Consider the following 17,400-nt stretch of genomic DNA (forward strand, 5'->3'; position numbering starts at 1 on the left):
CGTGGTACAGTGTACGGTTCATACACAGGGTCCATATTACTTCCATAGTAATCATGTTCGTTAAAATTCAAGCAGTAGGTAGTAAGTACTTCGGAGTGGGCGAGACCGCTTAGGACGATTTTCATAGAAATTAGCAATTTTACTAAATATGACTTGCAATATTCCATCGAAGCTGTGGCGGAGCAACAGCTAGAATAATTTTATCAACTGAACATTTCATTGCGCGAATATTGATCGTTGAACTCAATCCGACATTCAGCATCATAGTTTACAGGGGTGACTCAAAACGGGAATGGCCATTCAGATTTTGCATGTGGCGATTCTTCGGAATATACAGATCCAGTTCCTTACAGTAAAGCCGGGCACAACATAACCCAGGCTTTGGTTCACAGTCGAGGCAATTAGATTAAGAATCAGTAAAACAAATGCTCATATATTAATTTTATTTGCCAAATCAATAGAGAAAAGTAAATATCAGCTTTGAATTCACCGTTACACGGGTAAGAAGCTATTCTACTAAATACCATTTGTATGTATATATCAATATCACACTATTAAAATATCAGGTTTGCTAAGGCAAGCTACTTACGATATAATACAATAAAAATTTTACGTAATCAAATCACCAGTTGTAATTGTAAGAGTTTAATTTCCAAGCAAGTAATATGTTTACAAATGCCCATCAAAAGCGTTTTGCATTGGATAATCCTTAACAAAAACACAGTAGTGTGTGAGAAAAATCATAAGAGCTAATGCTAGATAAAGATCTGCCAGAAAAATACAACAAAATAATAATAATATAAACAGTACATACATTATGTTAACTCTGCTATTGATATATATAACCAAAACCACACCCCATATTTGTTATTATCCAGTATACAATGACAAGAAAATGAAAAAGGATGTGGTTGGTGAAGTAGACTATCGGTCGTGAACATACATGAAACGTAAAACATGAAATACAATAAAAGACGAATAGAATTCGAACAGAAAGGAGTCTATGGACCGAGTTGGGTATTCTTGCTGACAAAATCAAATTAATTTGCAATCACGGCCGATAGAGAATTGTTCGGAGCGTTCAAGTAGCGCGTTGCATGCCTATAGCGAAGAGCACTTTCTGCTTAGACTTTTTGTTCTTCTTGCCGGTGGGCGGGGCGACGAGCGGGGCGGCGGGCGGGGCGGCGTGCAGCGCGGCCTCGATCGCGTCGCTGAGGCTGAGCGCGCGCGGCGCGCAGCTGGGCTCGGCCGGCGGCGGCGGCGGCGCCGGCTTGCGCACGCGCCACGTGCCGCTAGTGCTTGCCATCTGTCGTACAATATTCAATGTTAACTATTTTTATTTACAGCCTTTTCTCCAAGGACGTCAATTAATAAATATAGGTCTTATAGTCCCTTCTTGTTTGAGGTTCGGTCATATTATAATTTTATCCACACTAATATTATAAATGTCAAAGTGTGTTTATATTTAATCTAATTCCTATCACGTCAAAACAGCATTGGACTAGGGTGATTTTTGGATGGTGATAGTTGATAGAGAGCTGGAAAGTGACACATGCTACTTTTTCCCTCAGGCAGCGGCTACTATTCTAATAAAACCTAATTACTTTAGCGAAAGAAGGTCCCTGCGAGGGCGGCGAGGGCGGCGAGGGCGGCGAGGACGGCGAGAGGGCGCTAGTGGAGGGGTGGCTGGTGTCGGGCGTCAGCAGGTCGAGCGCGGCGCAGGGCGCGGGGAACAGCAGCGGCGAGGAGAAGTCGGGGCGCGGCGGGCCCTCCAGCGCGCGGCGCTGGGCGCGCTCGCGGCGTCGCTCCGACCGCAGCTGCTGAGCGCGGATGCGGGCGCGACGGTCCAGTTCCTCTGCGATTTCAACAATGGTAGATTATAGGTATATCAATTTCATAACTGAAAGTATTTTGAGCGAGGCTTTTATAACCTCAGAGTATCTACTTTATGCTCTAGAATATTTTTTTAAAATCTTTTGCCGTGACCCAGTTATTTACTTGTTGATAAATCAAGTAATTAATTTTAGTCGGAAAAAGTTAATATAGATACCTAATTTCAAAACTTAATTTTATATTTTAAAAACGCGCTTTGCATCTTTATAGTCTAATCTAAGTTAGGTTTTAATTTGAGGAACTGTCCTCAAAACCTAACTTCCAATTTTTACTAAACCACTAACAGTACATAATATAATTTTGAGTAGATATAAGATTATAATTACCAGCAAAGTTATTCAGTGCGCCAGTGGTGACGTACGGAGGCTGCAGATCCAACTCTACGATATCAAATGAGCAATGTAGGGGCAAGTGAGCAGTGTATGGCATATGTTTCCGTGTCTGAAATAACAAAATTTATCTCTTTATTTATAGGGGAATACACACTAATGCTTAAATACGGTAATAATATGAAGATTTTTTTTATACTAGGTTTTATTAATTAGGATTAGAACATAAATTGTAAAATGTTTTCGTCAGTTATTATTACAATTAATTTACATTTTAACATGGAGGCATCATCAGCCAGTCCATCAAAATCCGTTACATAGTTTAAAAGAAAAAGCTCAGAAACAGACAGATACGGAGGATGACATAGTTTTACCACTAGTAGTGATAAACGACAAATACCTGTTCACTGAGGGGCAAAGTCTCGCGGTGGAGCACCCGCCCGCGGACAATGGGCGGCGCCGCGGCCAGGGCGCCCCACGACGCGTTCAGAATACGGACGTTAAGGCTATTTAGGAATATTTGTTGTCCGTCTTCAGCTGAAATCATAACATTTTTTGTGTCATATATTTCTTTCTAAAATTAAACAATATTTCCAATTCTTCATCAAGTGTGTAATTGCTAACACAGGTGTCAAATTTTATTCAAGTCACCTAAGGCATTTGATATGACAATATTTTGGCAATATTTCTCTTAATTTTTATACTGTGTATAGATTTTTAAAATATTTGCCCTTACAGGCAATATGATAACAGATAAACATACACTATTTCCACCAAAAAATAAATCTTTTCATTGTAAGGTTTAATTATGTTCTAATCACTATTTTATCATTGGCTTCTCCATTTTCTACACTAATATTATAAATTTTCAGAATCTTTACCTTGATAGAAATAGAAGTATTTAGCTTGGTTTTCTTTGTCTATATCATTGATCACATTCACACTATCATTACTTTCTACCTCCTCTGTTTCACATGTTGGTAGTACAATAAGTGGGAATTCTTCAGGTTCTTCGTTATTTTGTACAAATTCAGGAGCATCTGGGTTCAAACCAGACTGAGAAGTACTCAAGTCCAATTCTTCCATTTTGTCCTGAACCATATCAATGCTGGCGGCACCTTCATCAGTCACGTCAAACCAATCTATTTTGTTCTCAGTTACCTCTTGTTTTTCATAAATAATCGCAGGTGCATCAACTATAGTCTCTGCAACTTCAGGTTTGTCAGATATAGCATTTAGTTTGTCCTCTTTTAATTTTAACAAGTCTAAAGCTTGCTCTAGATACTCTATCTCAGTGGTATCAATCTCAGCCATAATCTGATTTTGTATCTCATTTCTCTCCCTCTTTAGGATTTCATACACCTGATAAAATAGATTTTTTTATTAACAATCATTTGAGGACAAATTCAATATATGGATAACAAATAAATATATACAAAACTTGAATTGTCAGAATAAGTTCCCAAATAAAAAAGGGTAAAAGTTATGAACAAAATACTGATTGTATTTTTTACTGATTGTAATAAGTAACTTTCTCAGAATGATTCAGACATTCTTAATACTGATTGTTCAAAAGCAGACAGATATTTCAATAAACTGGAAAGAAAGCAAAATGTCTATGCCTTTACCTGTTGCTTTGTAGCAGTAAAGAACTTAGAATAAGGTGCATCATTTATATTTTCGAGAGGCAAAAGTGGTGACATAGACTCCTTCACCGCTCCGCGCGGCGGCGCTATCTCCACGGTTGTAGAACCACGTAATCGACGCACTAAACGCATCGTCACCTGCAGCAAAAGCATGTAGTTTTTAGCCCAGATGTCTACTATGTTTTATCCTGACAGGCAGGTAGAGAATTCTTTTGTACCATACTGTATTCAGTAAATGAAATGTATATTTTTTTAAGTAAATTAATTAATAATATAAAACTAAGTTAAAAGTCAATATAAAAATAGTTACAGTTAAAAAATAACCACAGCAACAGCAAAAACTGATTATAAATTGAATTACAATTTTTTTAAACCTAAATATGATATCAAACTTGAATCAGATGTTTAGAAGGACATGTTCAGCAGGATCAGAAATCGAGACAAAATGCCTAAACACTTGTTATCCAGTAGCCAGCTACTGGTGAGTAGGTAACATGAATGTAATCTGTAATTTACAAACCTCCTCAGCAGGGGACTCCCACTGCACCATCAGTGTGGGCTTCATGTCCTTCACTTGCAGGGCGGTGGTGCAAACGGGACAGGGCGGGGGCTGCTTGTCGTGGGCCGCCGCGTAGTGCAGCACGCAGGCCCAGCAGTACACGTGGCCGCAGTGGCCCACGCGCCCGGCGGCCGGCGGGCCCAAGCAGATGGGGCATTCTGATCGCCCTGTGCTCCTCACAACCTACAATTATTGTTTTATAAATATTTTATATACTCTTCTCCCATCATTTTCTTTTCCCATTGAATCTTCAAGCCTAGGGCCTCTATTCCTACTTTTTCCCTAATTTGCATGGTTTTGGCATCCTTAGTTGTTGTTCATGTAAACATTCTACATGGTGTAGTACCTACCTAATACATCCATCCAACAAAATAAAAGAAATCTATGACATTTTAGACCTATGGGATAGAAAGTGCTTGTACTTTAGCTTGCTTCTAATACAATTGTGTGACACCTGTGGTGTTGCAGGCATCCATAGGCTGCCACTGCATGGCTATTTGCTTGCTCAGTTGTATAATTAAAAATATTGGTGATATTAATAGTCCTTATAAATTAGTATAAACACTCACAATTTCCTCAACTTGCTCCCACTTTATTGGCACATCGGGATCTAACAAGTTTGCCTTGTAATCTCCATCTTCCTTCACAATAAACTGGCAGCTAAAAAATAAATAAAATTACTAAAATGTATGTGTCACTGAACTGGAACAAAGAAGAAAAGAATTCTCTGTTATTTAAGATGGTTGGTCTGTTATTATAGTGAAGAGTGTGATAATTATCACATTACTTATTAGATACTATATCTCACAAATATACTAATTATCAATAGTTTTCATTTTATTATCATTAAGCAAGTGATAAGAGTCAAACAATATTAGACATGATCATGACTAAAATTTGCCAGAAGAAATAATGTCAATTGAATTAATATGACTACCAAATCAATTCATGTATTATTTTTCTTACCATGTGTATTGCATATTAATGTTTAACTTACTTAGCACGAAGGTAAAGATCTTGATCATGCCTATAAGACAAACGCTGATGAACTTGTCGATGCGACTGCATCTGCGCACCCCTGTGTTCCTGTCCCCCTCGGGAGGGGTACATGAAGTTCAGCAAATGGTTCAAATTTTGCTTCTTGCTTCCGGGCACAAACACTGAGCCTATTTCAGGCTCTTCATCCTCTTCTAACCTGTTATTTTTAAAAACCAATTAATTTTCTACACTATTCCTCTTCTTAATCCTTTTAAGGGATAAATTACATTATAAAGGATAAATTAAAATTGCTCTATGCCTCTGACTTTCTGGTGTCTGATACTAGTACAATAAAGCCTGGAGATCTGGTCTTCCCCTGAAATTATTCTTCACCACTAAACTGAACAAAATGCTTTGTTTATTTTGATCATTAGTTTTCGATAGAATATCAGTAAGTAGTAATTTCCTTACCCGGTGTTCGCCGTTCCACCCACAACATAGCTTGATGAACCTCTTGCCCTTGCTCTTCTATCAACTTGTCCCCTTCCCCGTTGTGTAGGCACATTTTTCCGATTAGGTTCATTCTTAGAAGCGTTATTAGGTCCTTCTCGTTTCTTATTGTTCCGTGGCCAAGGTTTGTGTGTCAATTCTGTAAAATGTAATGTATTTCATACTTATAAAGATATACATAATAACATAACAAATGTTGCATAACTATAGCAGTTTTCAAATTTCGTCTTTCACTAAATTTACTCACTTAGTGTGTAACTTCTAAATTCCTTACTTGGTATTTGTCAACGCTAAAAAAAGAAACAGGTATCTACCTTATTCATTCGTCAGTAGTATTGTTTCTGTTGTGATATAGTCAGCGTGTTGTTTTGTATACGTTACGTACGTTATTATCTCATGAAGTACAGTTATTTGGGGAGATACAAGCTTGATGTTATTTGACCTTCTTGCATGTGAAGGTGCAGTGCCTATGTACTCACCTGTATTTTTTTTACAGTCGATGGCTGATGCCCTCGACTGTGGTTGAGATGATCGGTTCAAAGATTTCTTGTCCATTCTGGATTCCTCCAACATTCACAATTACAGCTGAGCGGGATACTCCGCAAGGAGATAACGATTTTATATACAGGGCCGACATTTTAGAAAGCCATGTTTATAATCCAAAACAAAGAAAAATTGTTTTTTACTATACAAACAAGCTTTACCAAGCGGTAAATACACGGACGTTTTACTTGAAACACAAAAAAGGGAGTAAAATCTACTCCCTTTCGTCGATAACGACGAAAATACAAAGAAAACTCCAAGGAACTCGCTCGCCACAAATATGGCGACCAGCCGGCAGCCAGCCAGATTATTTTGGATGCGTACTTCCGTAAAATAATTAGTTTTATTTTTATGCTCTATCAATAAAATACACGAAAAATTAAAATTTTTATTTTTATTTTTCTTGATATTTACTTAAATGTTTTTTATTAAAGGTAATGATTTTGAAAGTTATTGAACTGACTGCGAAAAGCTATTTCCACGAGATCACACGTCTATGGTGTTTTTCAAAAACTTCATAAAATATTTCTTAATTTGACTAAATTTGACATTATAACATACATTCTTATTAGTTGTTGAAATAAACTTTCATACTGATATTTAAAAATCATGCATGCATAAATATAGAACAACATTGATGCACTTATACTAATAGATTTGTAATCTTCATAATTATAATCACGGACTTAACGTGATAGAATTCATACAATAATAGTAAATTTTCAACAATTCACACAGTCATTCACAGTATGTACCGACATCCTACAATTTATTACTTTTCTCATTAACTCTGCAACTTTAAAAAAATTAAACTGAGCTCTATGGTTCAGAAATTAAGACTGCTTTGCTCTTGGACAGATTTCAATTTTGGCGCCATCAATAATCGGCGTCACCAATTATTTTCTTTCTATAGCAAACTACATATAATTTAAAATGGATAACATTAAGTTGCCTATAGAAAATGCTCAAGAACCTATAGAAGAAGCAAGTCTACCATTGGTAACTTTTCATACAAATTTAATAAGCCCGTAACCAGTAACTGCTAATATTAATTTTATATTTTCCATGGCTAAATTACCTTCGATGCTAGTAACTCACACATTTTTATCTCCGCTATGCATATCAACTTTCATGTTAAATAATGTTAGTGTCTTCTTTTATATCTATGTAATAATATATTGTACACTTTATTTTGAAGAATATGAAAACGACGTGTCTGCCTGCAAAAAGCATTACTGGATCACAAAGAAGCGTGTAAGTAAAAAATAATATACTGGGTGGCTTCTAAATACAGTACCATAATTCCAAATTATCAAGGACAACGTGTACACGATTAGAAAATAAACTATGCTTATGCATGTAAATATTAAATACAGGGCATACAAAGACGTCTTGAGTCAGCCTGCGCCAGGGTTGACACAGAGACAAAGGTTACAATGGCTCCAAAACCGTCGTAATCCTGGACTGTATGTGCAGTGCGACTCTTGCGAACGCTGGAGATACCTGCCATACGTCGTCGATAGCCATGAACTACCACACAAATGGTACTGCAAGATGAACCCAGGTTTGTTACGTCTTATGTAAACCGGCAAATTACGTCAGGACAAATGTCTAGCCATAATATGCCGTTTTCCGTCTGGTCCGGGCCTGGTAGATGAAGCAAATACAAAAAAAATGGTATCTTGATATCGCCAAGGCGGATATGCGCACCAAATGATCTCTAGTAACTAACAGGATGCCGAAGAAAGACCGTGAAGTAGGTACAGAAAAAAAAGTCCGGATGCGCTGAAGGAAATAACTCAGATTAGACAGCGAGAGAACTCAGGATTGTAATCTATTCGGGGTATTATGTAGACAGCACGATTTCATCGTTACACTAGGGACTGCCTACGCTACAGTATCACTACTGGAAGTATTGTAATCTGTGATATTAGTATGGAAGTATGAATTTTCAATTATGTGCTTTATTCATCAGACTCATCGCAGGCAAGTTGCTCAGCGCCGGAGCAGCCGATTCGTCCCAGCGACGAGGAGGAGCTCATTCACAGCGAATACTCTGCTGGGTCTGTGGTGTGGGCGCGGCTGCCCGGCTGGCCGTGGTGGCCGGCTATGGTCGACGACTGCCCCGACAACGAACAGTTTTACTGGCTCGACGGCTTCTCTGATATACCTGTGGGTAAACTACAGCATAGGGGACCTGATTAGCCCTTAGAATAATTATTCTGTTGCTCATATTGTATTTTCACAAACACTACTGATCTAGCTTCATTGATGTTTTCAACTATTTTCCTATTTTACCTAGACTCTTTAAATATTGTGCCTAGACCGAGAGAAAACACTAAAACTAAATGCTAATAAATAAATAGGTACGCTACGAAAGAGGATGCTTCATCATAAGCCCAACATGGTCAGAAGTTTTAATCCAGTCGCTGAGTAATATTTTTGTCTCATAACGAATCTTACAGGAAATCTGACATCAACAAGAAGACTACTACTACTACTAAACTGAAAATAAACATGTGTCATTATATAATTTTCCTTTTTAATTTTCAGACCCACTACAATGTTGTATTCTTTGATGCATTTGAAGTTACCCGTGCATGGATTGCACCTGATCAAATGAAGCCTTACAGTACTAATAAAAATAGTTTTAAACGACCAAAAGACAAGAGATTTAAATCCCGATTAGAAGTAGCTCTCAAACAGGCTAAAGATGCCGACCTATTGCCGTTACCAGACCGTCTTGCTAAATATAGTTTTATAGCAAGATATAAAGGGACAATCAATAAGCCCAATAAAATAAATAAAAAAGTTCTTGAAAAGTTTAAGAAACAGTTGAAAAGAAAGCTCAATATTGATTTTTCTGATGACGAAAGTTCCGATGAAGATTTTATCGAACCTAAAGAAACCTCTAAGAAGAAATCAAACATGAATGGTAATGCTGTAATTTTAGGAACCCCAAAAAGAGATAGGCGTAATAATATAATTCCCAAAGTGTTAAATGAAGCTTATAATAAGGAACAAGCTAGCGTGATTGATAAGGACAATACAGATGCATCAGTAAAAGTCGTCGAAGTTGCAAATGAAAAAATAGCAGAGCAAAATAAAAATAATGATTTGGAACCCGATTCAATGACTGTTCAAATAGGTAGCTCGACAGTAGTGCAGGATTCCACCACCGGTACGTACTTATCTTTTCTTCTCTTTTTTCTTTCACCCGACTCACAGTCGGAAAGTTATAATTTATGTCTTTCAATCGTGTGTAGCTGAATAGATTTAGAAAGGGCCGCGCGCGTGAAAAGAGCCTGAAACATAGAGTTCTATGGATAACTTACTTTTTCGTTTTCAGCCTCAACTATACTTGCTAATGAGCCCAAAGAAACCCATGATTCTGAGAAAACTGAACAATACGAAGTTCGTATCCCATCAAGTCCAATCAGCAATGATTTTGATTTTTAAGAAGTGAAATCCATACGAAAATGTACGGTAAATTTTGAATTGATATAAGGTTCGTTTAAATATAAGGAAGATGTTATTTTTTATATATGCACGTGTCCACAGATTAGACGAATGTTTGTTTACTGATATTTTACTATTATATTACATTACATATCTAAATAGATATGTTACTACATATATGTATATGTAGTAAAATAATAAACTTGTAAAAATTTAAACAATGTTTTATTTATATTGTTTGAAACTTTAATCTCACGATCTATCAGGATCCACAGATAGGTATATGTATAAGCTTTCATTTTACCTACCTTACCTAGTTTGAATCACAGGTTTGCATGGTAGCTATTAATTACTGTCCGTTTAGCAAACTGTTTCGCGCCGGTGGAAAATGCTTTCGCGAAACCGGCATAATGTCGGCTCCACACTGTCGTCGAACAGTTTGCCAATATTTATCGGATTCACAACACAGATATGAGAACACTTCAATGTAATGATATTAGAGCGTTTGTCCACCGCCGCCGTCACCGAGAACGAGATTATTTCGGGCCGAGTTTAATATGACGTAACGGCGATTGTTTGTCCACCGCAACCGATTTCGATAATTGATGACAGACAAAATAACTGAGCTCGTGTACCGTGCGACGATGACGGCAGTGTTTGGACAAGTTCATACGTGTTTTGTATTATTGCCGGCACATCGGCCCGCCAAATCTCGGGCAACGTTCTAGTGGTCACGCCGATCTACTGACAATTTCGGCGGCCGGGATGACGGCACTCGGGTGACGGATGTGCGGTGGACACGCGGCTAAGTAAATGTATGTGTACCGCTACTTTGGCGCCGTCATCTCGTTCTCGGTGACGTGACGGTGACGGCGGTAGTGGGCAAACGCCCTCACAGATTTAAAAACATCATTTTAATCATGGAATTAGGTAGGTACTCTCGGAGTACCTACCTAATTCCATGGATGGTATTAGGTAGGTACTCCGAGTAGTAGGTATTCCATGGATTACCATGGAATAGTAGGTTGTACGAAGTACATTAAATCCATGGTACCTACTAATTTCATGAATATAATATCTGTGATTCACCCACAGATATAATAACATTTGTTCTTGTATCTGTACTGTAGGTAGATTCATCATTGGTCATCATCATTCAGACTGGTCTGGTCATGGCCTTGGACGGCTGCATACGATAAACTGCTTTGCTTCAAAAATCCAGATGTGTCATTTAGTTAACTGTCAGTAAAGTATAAATAGAAAAAAAAGTCAAGGTTCTTTATCTTCACGGGTTTTTCGGTGTGATTTTTCAGTTTCATTGATTGCAGGAATTTACCTACATATTCCTATCAAATAGAATTATAATCATATTTACATCATAATAAAATTGTTGTTTTTCAACGCAGCGCCAATGGCGTCAATATCGTTCGCGAAAAATTTAGTCAATCCAGGTAGCCTAAAATACAAATTCCTATTGTTCATAAATTTTATAATGTAATTTGCTCGTTAATTCGAAAGCACCAAACTTTCTGTAATGAAAACGTTTGATCGTATTGGTGATGTTTTCATCCATTACAATATTAATATATTTTGATATCTATAGGTTATGTAAATGTAACCATATTACCATCAACTAATGTATTCTGGAAACATAGGCCTTATTTACTCTTAAAGTAAAATGTTAAAATATTAAAACGAGAATAATACTGGTTTTTTCTTTAATCATTTCAACATTTTACAATATATTACAACTGTTTTAATTCTTTGTATGTTATTCTTTTGAGGTTATGTTATTGATTTTCCGGAGTTTTTCAAAACATCCTTATGATTGCAGCTCTCAAATTAGTTTTCAAAACGAGTCCATGCTCTCAACTCACAAAATGTAATGGTTTGCCTAGTCTGACACCATTGAGTATAGTGCTCCGGAGAAATTATGCTGAGAAACAGGTTTTTGAAAGAACTAAACCTCATTGTAATGTCGGGACTATTGGCCACGTCGATCATGGAAAGACTACATTAACTGCAGCCATTACTAAAGGTTGGTACATATAAATATCCTAAAATAACATATATAATTATAAAAACTGTTACTGACCCTAGTTATTCAATAAGCAACTACTATGAAAAAGCAATGTACAAGTTTTTACTTTTGTTACAGTATTAGCTGATCTCAACCTTGCTCAGAAGAAGGGTTATACAGACATTGATAATGCTCCAGAAGAAAAGGCCCGTGGTATCACAATCAATGTGGCTCATGTGGAGTACCAAACAGAAAACAGGCATTACGGACACACAGATTGCCCTGGTCATGCCGACTATATTAAGGTATACATTTTACTTTGCTCTAGTAAAGTGGTAATTCTAGAAAATATAGTTTATTACCAGATGAGCAAAAATAGTTTAATTTACAAAAGTACATAAACCTAAATTTAAAATTGAATGCGGAATCTTTTAAGCTCTTGCTCACTCATAAGCATGTTTTAAAATGAACTTGAAACTTTTTAACTTTTGTACTTTAGTATATCATTGCTGTTATTTAATTTTATGGTCATTGTTGCATTTTTCAAAACATTAATCCTTTTAGTGAAATATTATAAGAACATTAACTTATCCTATAACAAATTCACAGCATCAAATCACCAACAAAATTAATTTTGTTTTTCAGAACATGATAACAGGAACGGCTCAGATGGATGGTGCCATCCTAGTGGTTGCAGCAACTGATGGTGTAATGCCGCAGACCAGAGAGCATTTACTCCTAGCCAAACAGATTGGGATCCAGCATGTGGTGGTCTTCATCAACAAAGTAGATGCAGCCGACCAGGAAATGGTGGAACTTGTAGAGATGGAAATCAGAGAGTTGATGTCTGAGATGGGATATGATGGTGACAATGTTCCTGTAATCAAAGGTATTCTATTTTAACAGTTTCAACTATATTTTTCAGATGCTTTCTCGTACTCAGAAGATGGTAAACTACTACAGAAACTATAAATTTTACTGTTGTACTGTCTTACAGGCTCTGCATTGTGTGCCTTGGATGGTAAAAGTCCTGAAATAGGCGCAGATGCGATCTCCCAGCTGCTTAAAGAAGTAGATGCATACATCCCAACACCAGCTCGTGAATTAGACAAGCCATTTCTCTTGCCTGTTGAGTCTGTGCACTCCATCCCTGGTCGTGGAACTGTTGTCACTGGACGCTTGCATAGAGGTATTTTATTTTTTCGGCTCATTGCAGAACGTCATATTTTTCAACAAGCTTTGATTTGAAGCATTCTTCATATAAAAGTCATGAAAGCAAAAAGATTTCAAATTAACATATTCTTCTAGGTGTCTTAAAGAAGGGGACTGAATGTGAAATTGTTGGACATGGCAAAACCATGAAAACAACTGTTACTGGAGTTGAAATGTTCCACAAGACCCTTGAAGAGGCTCAGGCGGGTGACCAACTCGGAGCTCTTGTCCGTGCTGTAAAACGTGAACAGATCAAGCGTGGTATGGTGATGGCGAAGCCTGGAACAGTGAAAGCACATGACAATGTGGAAGCAGCTGTCTACATATTGAGCAAGGATGAGGGCGGCCGAGCCAAACCATTCACATCATACATCCAACTGCAAATGTTCTCTATGACATGGGACTGTGCCTCACAGGTCTCTATTCCAGACAAGGAAATGGTGATGCCTGGTGAAGATGCCAAGTAAGTAACTCTATATAAGTTATTTTGTTTTAGAATGATAGATAGATTGGCCTTTTCTAGCTTGGCTTCCCTTCACCAGAAACAAGTGGTGGTTTATGAAAACTACTAATGCATGAGTCATATTAATATAAAAACTCATGCTGCACGAGTAGGATTCGAACCTGGGACTTTTCGATCACAGGCAGATGGTCTTACCACTAGACCATCTCGGCGTCACCAATAGATTAGTAATAAGGTCGCCCCTAATTGAATGAATTTGGACAGGACGATGTGCTGACTGATATATAGGTAAATAAAATCTCAATCTGTTAATCTTCCAATGTTTTTATTTCACAGATTACATCTGCGGCTGCTGAAGCCTATGGTTTGTGAGCCAGGTCAGCGTTTTACCCTTCGTTTAGGTGATCTTACACTCGGAACAGGTGTTATCACCAAAATTAACAAAAATTTGTCGGAAGAAGAAAGAATTATGCTGTTGGAGGGCAAGAAGGCACGAGAGAAGGCAGCTCTCAAGAAGTGAATTATATAGTTTTATTTTAAGTATAGAAAAGTAGTTCCCGTTAATATTACGCATTTACAAATGTAAATTTGAAATTAATAAAGTGATCAAAAAATTTTGCTTTTGTACAATTTTAAAACCCTTCCAGACCATTTTTATAATCCAAAGATATTGAAACGTCCTACGCTAATGTGTCGCTACAACATAATACTTTTTATTTGACCAAACTTATAGAAAACATTATAATACGACAGGTTACATTACTTATCCATAACTAATATTATAAATGCGAAGGTCTATTCCGTTTTCACGGCTAAACCACTAGACCGATTTTAATGAAATTTGGTATGCATATTTTTAACTATGTGCATACCAAATTCATCAAAATCCCGTTCAAATACAAGGTAGGCAGGTACTTTTTTCAAAAATCGAATGACTATAATTGGAGGTGAAAGTTTGTATGATAATCATGTCTGTTCGCAGATATATACGCAGGCGGAGCTGCGGGAAAAGATAGTGTATAATATAGGATATTCAAAGATGGTGACTTAAAAAACTAGACTTTCTGGGTTTGGCAGTTAATTCGTCATAAAATAAGTGCAAATACTGAACAACCCCTGACCCAGTACCAAATACAATGGTGATCTGCTGATCAATATATATATATAATATATGATTCGACGACCTCGTGGCGCAGTGGTAAAGTGCTTGCCTCTGAACCGTGAGGTCCCGGGTTCGATCCCCGGTCGGGTCATGATGGAAAATGATCTTTTTCTGATTGGCCCGGGTCTTGGATGTTTATCTATGTCTCGAACTTACTTTGGGGCTAACACAATCTGTGTAATTTGTCCTTAAGATACACCCTTGAGTTTGTCAGCAACGGAGACAGTGAGCCTTCATTAATTTTAATCGAGAAAGTGATTAAAATTAATGAAGGCTAGACAGACTATTGGCAATCTGGGACCAAAGCAGAAAGTACCTACTTCACAAGGAGGAAGGGGAAGCTCAAGAGTACCTTCATAATTCCCTAACAAACTATTGTTTGTTTGTGTTTTACCCTTCCTTTGTAGCCGGGTAAAAAAATACATAAATATTTTTCCAGCTTTATTCAAAAAGTATATCACCACAATTTTACAATGAATATTGTCAGTCCTTGTGTGTAACAAAAATTGTGTTAATTATACAAAAAAAAATGTCTTATGAGTAGGTATACTATTAATCTATGCTATCAAATTAATGATGTAACTTGCATAATACCATAGGCACTAAATAAGTGAGTTTATTTGTAGGACCTGACTTGCATAAATTACAATTTTAATAGCTCAATAACATAAGTAGGTTATTTTACAAAATTAATGTTAACTTATACTGGTTTAAAAGTAATACCATTTTGAGTGTCTAAGCTGCTGTATAAATTTCAACTCAGACCTCATCAAACAACAATTTGAAATAATTACATTAACTTATTTTAGAATGCTAACATACATTACAACTTTCGACATGGAAATACTCACTATGAAATTAATGTTAAGATGAGTAATTTTATAGTTATGTACTTCTTGATCGCCAGAATCGAATGGAATGAAAGGTGTATACAAACTTAGGTTGAACACAACCAGTTTTCTGTTGATATCTGATCAAGTGAACAAACCTTTGGGAAATTACATATTATAATTATTAGGACTTTCCACAGGTATAAAATCAAAATAGCTAAAACTGTATTATAATGAGACAATACAATAATAGTAGGTACTTGATGGAATATCTACAGAAAACACATGCTCTCTCATGACTTAATCATGTTTTAGGGCACTGAGAATTTAATTTAGTATATTATATTTACAAGTCCTCATCCTCTTCTGGCAGAGCAGTATCTTGAGCTTCCTTGAGGTCCTTCTCGATTTGGTTAACCAGTTGTGGGTCCATTGTAACTTCTGGGGGCACAAGTGCAGGCATTGCGACAAACTCTAGGTTACCGTCACCAATTAGCTTCCGTGCTAGCCATAAGAAAGGCTTTTCGAAGTTGTAGTTTGACTTGGCAGAGATATCATAATACTGAAATTATAATAATGAGAATTTTTAAGTTACAACGGTGCATTCAAAGTTTCAATGTCTATGAAAGAATTCTAAATTGATGTTACCTAAGGCAAAAAATGCTATGTATATCGAATGATATAGTATTTAATAAATAATTTCCAAATTTAAACCACAAAACAAATCTGCCAGAGATATTTTAGGGATAGTAAATAATTAATTTCAAATTTCACTCAATGAACTATTGACACTTACCTGGAGGTTCTTTTTCCTGTGGAACACAATTGTTTTTGCCTTGACTTTTCTGTCTTTGATATCAACTTTGTTGCCACACAGTACGATCGGAATGCCTTCACAAACTCGTACTAAATCTCTATGCCAGTTTGGTACATTTTTGTATGTTACACGGGAGGTTACATCGAACATGATAATAGCACATTGACCTTGGATGTAATATCCATCTCGTAAACCACCAAATTTCTCTTGGCCGGCTGTGTCCCAAACATTAAATCTTATGGGACCACGGTTTGTGTGGAAAACTAAGGGATGGACTTCAACTCCCAAAGTAGCGACGTATCTTTTCTCGAACTCTCCAGTCAAGTGTCTTTTTACGAATGTGGTTTTGCCAGTACCACCGTCGCCGACCAGCACGCATTTGAATGTAGGCATATCAGCTTCCGACATTTTTATGGTATTTAATGTTCCTGAAAAAAGATAAAATAAAATTGATATAGAAAAACGGCGGGTACTCAGACGAGTGACTAACTAGTAAGTACTAAACTCTATGCGACTGACTAATAGGTATCTACTTAAATTCTTTCGTTTATTTCACTTTATAGCAATCAATAGCAAAATGATATCGTGGTCGTAATAACTTTAAAATCAAATGAAACCTTGAGTTATCAACTAAAAGACAAGTTAAATTTGTTTCAAGTTTTCACCAAATGGCGCTAAGACAACCTCACAGGAATTTAGCTCAATGACACCGAACATAACATGAAATAGCAGATAAACTACACAACACTTTTTAAAAATATATAGACACAATCCTTCCCCACTTAATATAGAATCAAAGTGCATAAAATAAAAACACTATTTACCAAGATCGTTAAAGAAAATCCTGATTATAACCAGTGCAGATAAAAGTCGTTACGGCTCACAATGGCGTCACTTGACTAAACGGAAGAATATTTTGACAGCGTCAACCACAATGACAATTGCTGTCAAAGGAATGCTCAGTAAAATTTCTAAAATA

General features: G+C 36.8%; 4 protein-coding genes across 5 annotated transcripts; 2 read left to right on the forward strand and 2 right to left on the reverse strand.

Annotated features, from left to right (window-relative positions):
- Nucleotides 1-429: 429 nt before the first annotated feature.
- On the reverse strand, nucleotides 430-6,738 carry LOC128683856 (uncharacterized protein). The gene is made up of 11 exons (XM_053769880.1): nucleotides 6,395-6,738; nucleotides 5,877-6,054; nucleotides 5,425-5,622; nucleotides 4,997-5,087; nucleotides 4,389-4,610; nucleotides 3,851-4,006; nucleotides 3,104-3,584; nucleotides 2,623-2,759; nucleotides 2,220-2,334; nucleotides 1,605-1,855; nucleotides 430-1,306 (listed from the first exon to the last, which is right to left on the reverse strand). Exons 1-11 carry the CDS (start codon nucleotides 6,486-6,488, stop codon nucleotides 1,082-1,084), a joined length of 2,148 nt encoding a protein of 715 aa, XP_053625855.1. The 5' UTR covers nucleotides 6,489-6,738; the 3' UTR covers nucleotides 430-1,081.
- Nucleotides 6,739-6,907: 169 nt separating this feature from the next.
- Nucleotides 6,908-10,068, forward strand: LOC128683858 (zinc finger CW-type PWWP domain protein 1-like). The gene is made up of 6 exons (XM_053769882.2): nucleotides 6,908-7,457; nucleotides 7,657-7,712; nucleotides 7,835-8,022; nucleotides 8,434-8,630; nucleotides 9,012-9,639; nucleotides 9,808-10,068. The coding sequence occupies exons 1-6, from the start codon at nucleotides 7,392-7,394 to the stop codon at nucleotides 9,915-9,917; spliced, it is 1,245 nt and encodes a 414-aa protein (XP_053625857.1). The 5' UTR covers nucleotides 6,908-7,391; the 3' UTR covers nucleotides 9,918-10,068.
- Nucleotides 10,069-11,169: 1,101 nt separating this feature from the next.
- Nucleotides 11,170-14,234, forward strand: mEFTu1 (mitochondrial translation elongation factor Tu 1). The gene is made up of 7 exons (XM_053769792.2): nucleotides 11,170-11,368; nucleotides 11,752-11,955; nucleotides 12,076-12,242; nucleotides 12,583-12,826; nucleotides 12,935-13,126; nucleotides 13,246-13,612; nucleotides 13,949-14,234. Exons 1-7 carry the CDS (start codon nucleotides 11,329-11,331, stop codon nucleotides 14,130-14,132), a joined length of 1,398 nt encoding a protein of 465 aa, XP_053625767.1. The 5' UTR covers nucleotides 11,170-11,328; the 3' UTR covers nucleotides 14,133-14,234.
- A 968-nt stretch (nucleotides 14,235-15,202) lies between these two features.
- Nucleotides 15,203-17,387, reverse strand: Ran. 2 transcript variants are annotated; one of them, XM_053769800.1, is made up of 3 exons: nucleotides 17,246-17,387; nucleotides 16,401-16,849; nucleotides 15,203-16,166 (listed from the first exon to the last, which is right to left on the reverse strand). In XM_053769800.1, exons 2-3 carry the CDS (start codon nucleotides 16,827-16,829, stop codon nucleotides 15,951-15,953), a joined length of 645 nt encoding a protein of 214 aa, XP_053625775.1. In that variant the 5' UTR covers nucleotides 16,830-16,849; nucleotides 17,246-17,387; the 3' UTR covers nucleotides 15,203-15,950. The 2 variants fall into 2 exon arrangements, with proteins under 2 accessions (XP_053625775.1, XP_053625777.1); XM_053769802.1 differs by having other exon boundaries at nucleotides 17,039-17,262.
- Nucleotides 17,388-17,400: the final 13 nt, after the last annotated feature.

The sequence above is a fragment of the Plodia interpunctella genome, chromosome 3 (assembly GCF_027563975.2).
Source record: "Plodia interpunctella isolate USDA-ARS_2022_Savannah chromosome 3, ilPloInte3.2, whole genome shotgun sequence".
In the NCBI taxonomy this organism is placed as follows: domain Eukaryota; kingdom Metazoa; phylum Arthropoda; class Insecta; order Lepidoptera; family Pyralidae; genus Plodia; species Plodia interpunctella.

What these genes read in the sequence shown, in the direction of transcription:
- LOC128683856 (XM_053769880.1), bottom strand. Translation starts at nt 6,488, where the DNA reads ATGTTGGAGGAATCCAGAATGGACAAGAAATCTTTGAACCGATCATCT. An exon ending in GATCTTTACCTTCGTGCTAA is followed by an intron (nt 5,088 to 5,424) that starts GTAAGTTAAACA and finishes TTTATTTTTTAG; the next exon opens with CTGCCAGTTTATTGTGAAGG. An exon ending in GGGAGCAAGTTGAGGAAATT is followed by an intron (nt 4,611 to 4,996) that starts GTGAGTGTTTAT and finishes CAATAATTGTAG; the next exon opens with GTTGTGAGGAGCACAGGGCG.
- LOC128683858 (XM_053769882.2), top strand. Translation starts at nt 7,392, where the DNA reads ATGGATAACATTAAGTTGCCTATAGAAAATGCTCAAGAACCTATAGAA. An exon ending in AAGAAGCAAGTCTACCATTG is followed by an intron (nt 7,458 to 7,656) that starts GTAACTTTTCAT and finishes TTTATTTTGAAG; the next exon opens with AATATGAAAACGACGTGTCT. An exon ending in ACTGGATCACAAAGAAGCGT is followed by an intron (nt 7,713 to 7,834) that starts GTAAGTAAAAAA and finishes TATTAAATACAG; the next exon opens with GGCATACAAAGACGTCTTGA.
- mEFTu1 (XM_053769792.2), top strand. Translation starts at nt 11,329, where the DNA reads ATGGCGTCAATATCGTTCGCGAAAAATTTAGTCAATCCAG. An exon ending in GAAAAATTTAGTCAATCCAG is followed by an intron (nt 11,369 to 11,751) that starts GTAGCCTAAAAT and finishes TTATGATTGCAG; the next exon opens with CTCTCAAATTAGTTTTCAAA. An exon ending in CAATGTTCCTGTAATCAAAG is followed by an intron (nt 12,827 to 12,934) that starts GTATTCTATTTT and finishes ACTGTCTTACAG; the next exon opens with GCTCTGCATTGTGTGCCTTG.
- Ran (XM_053769800.1), bottom strand. Translation starts at nt 16,829, where the DNA reads ATGTCGGAAGCTGATATGCCTACATTCAAATGCGTGCTGGTCGGCGAC. An exon ending in ACAGGAAAAAGAACCTCCAG is followed by an intron (nt 16,167 to 16,400) that starts GTAAGTGTCAAT and finishes TTATAATTTCAG; the next exon opens with TATTATGATATCTCTGCCAA.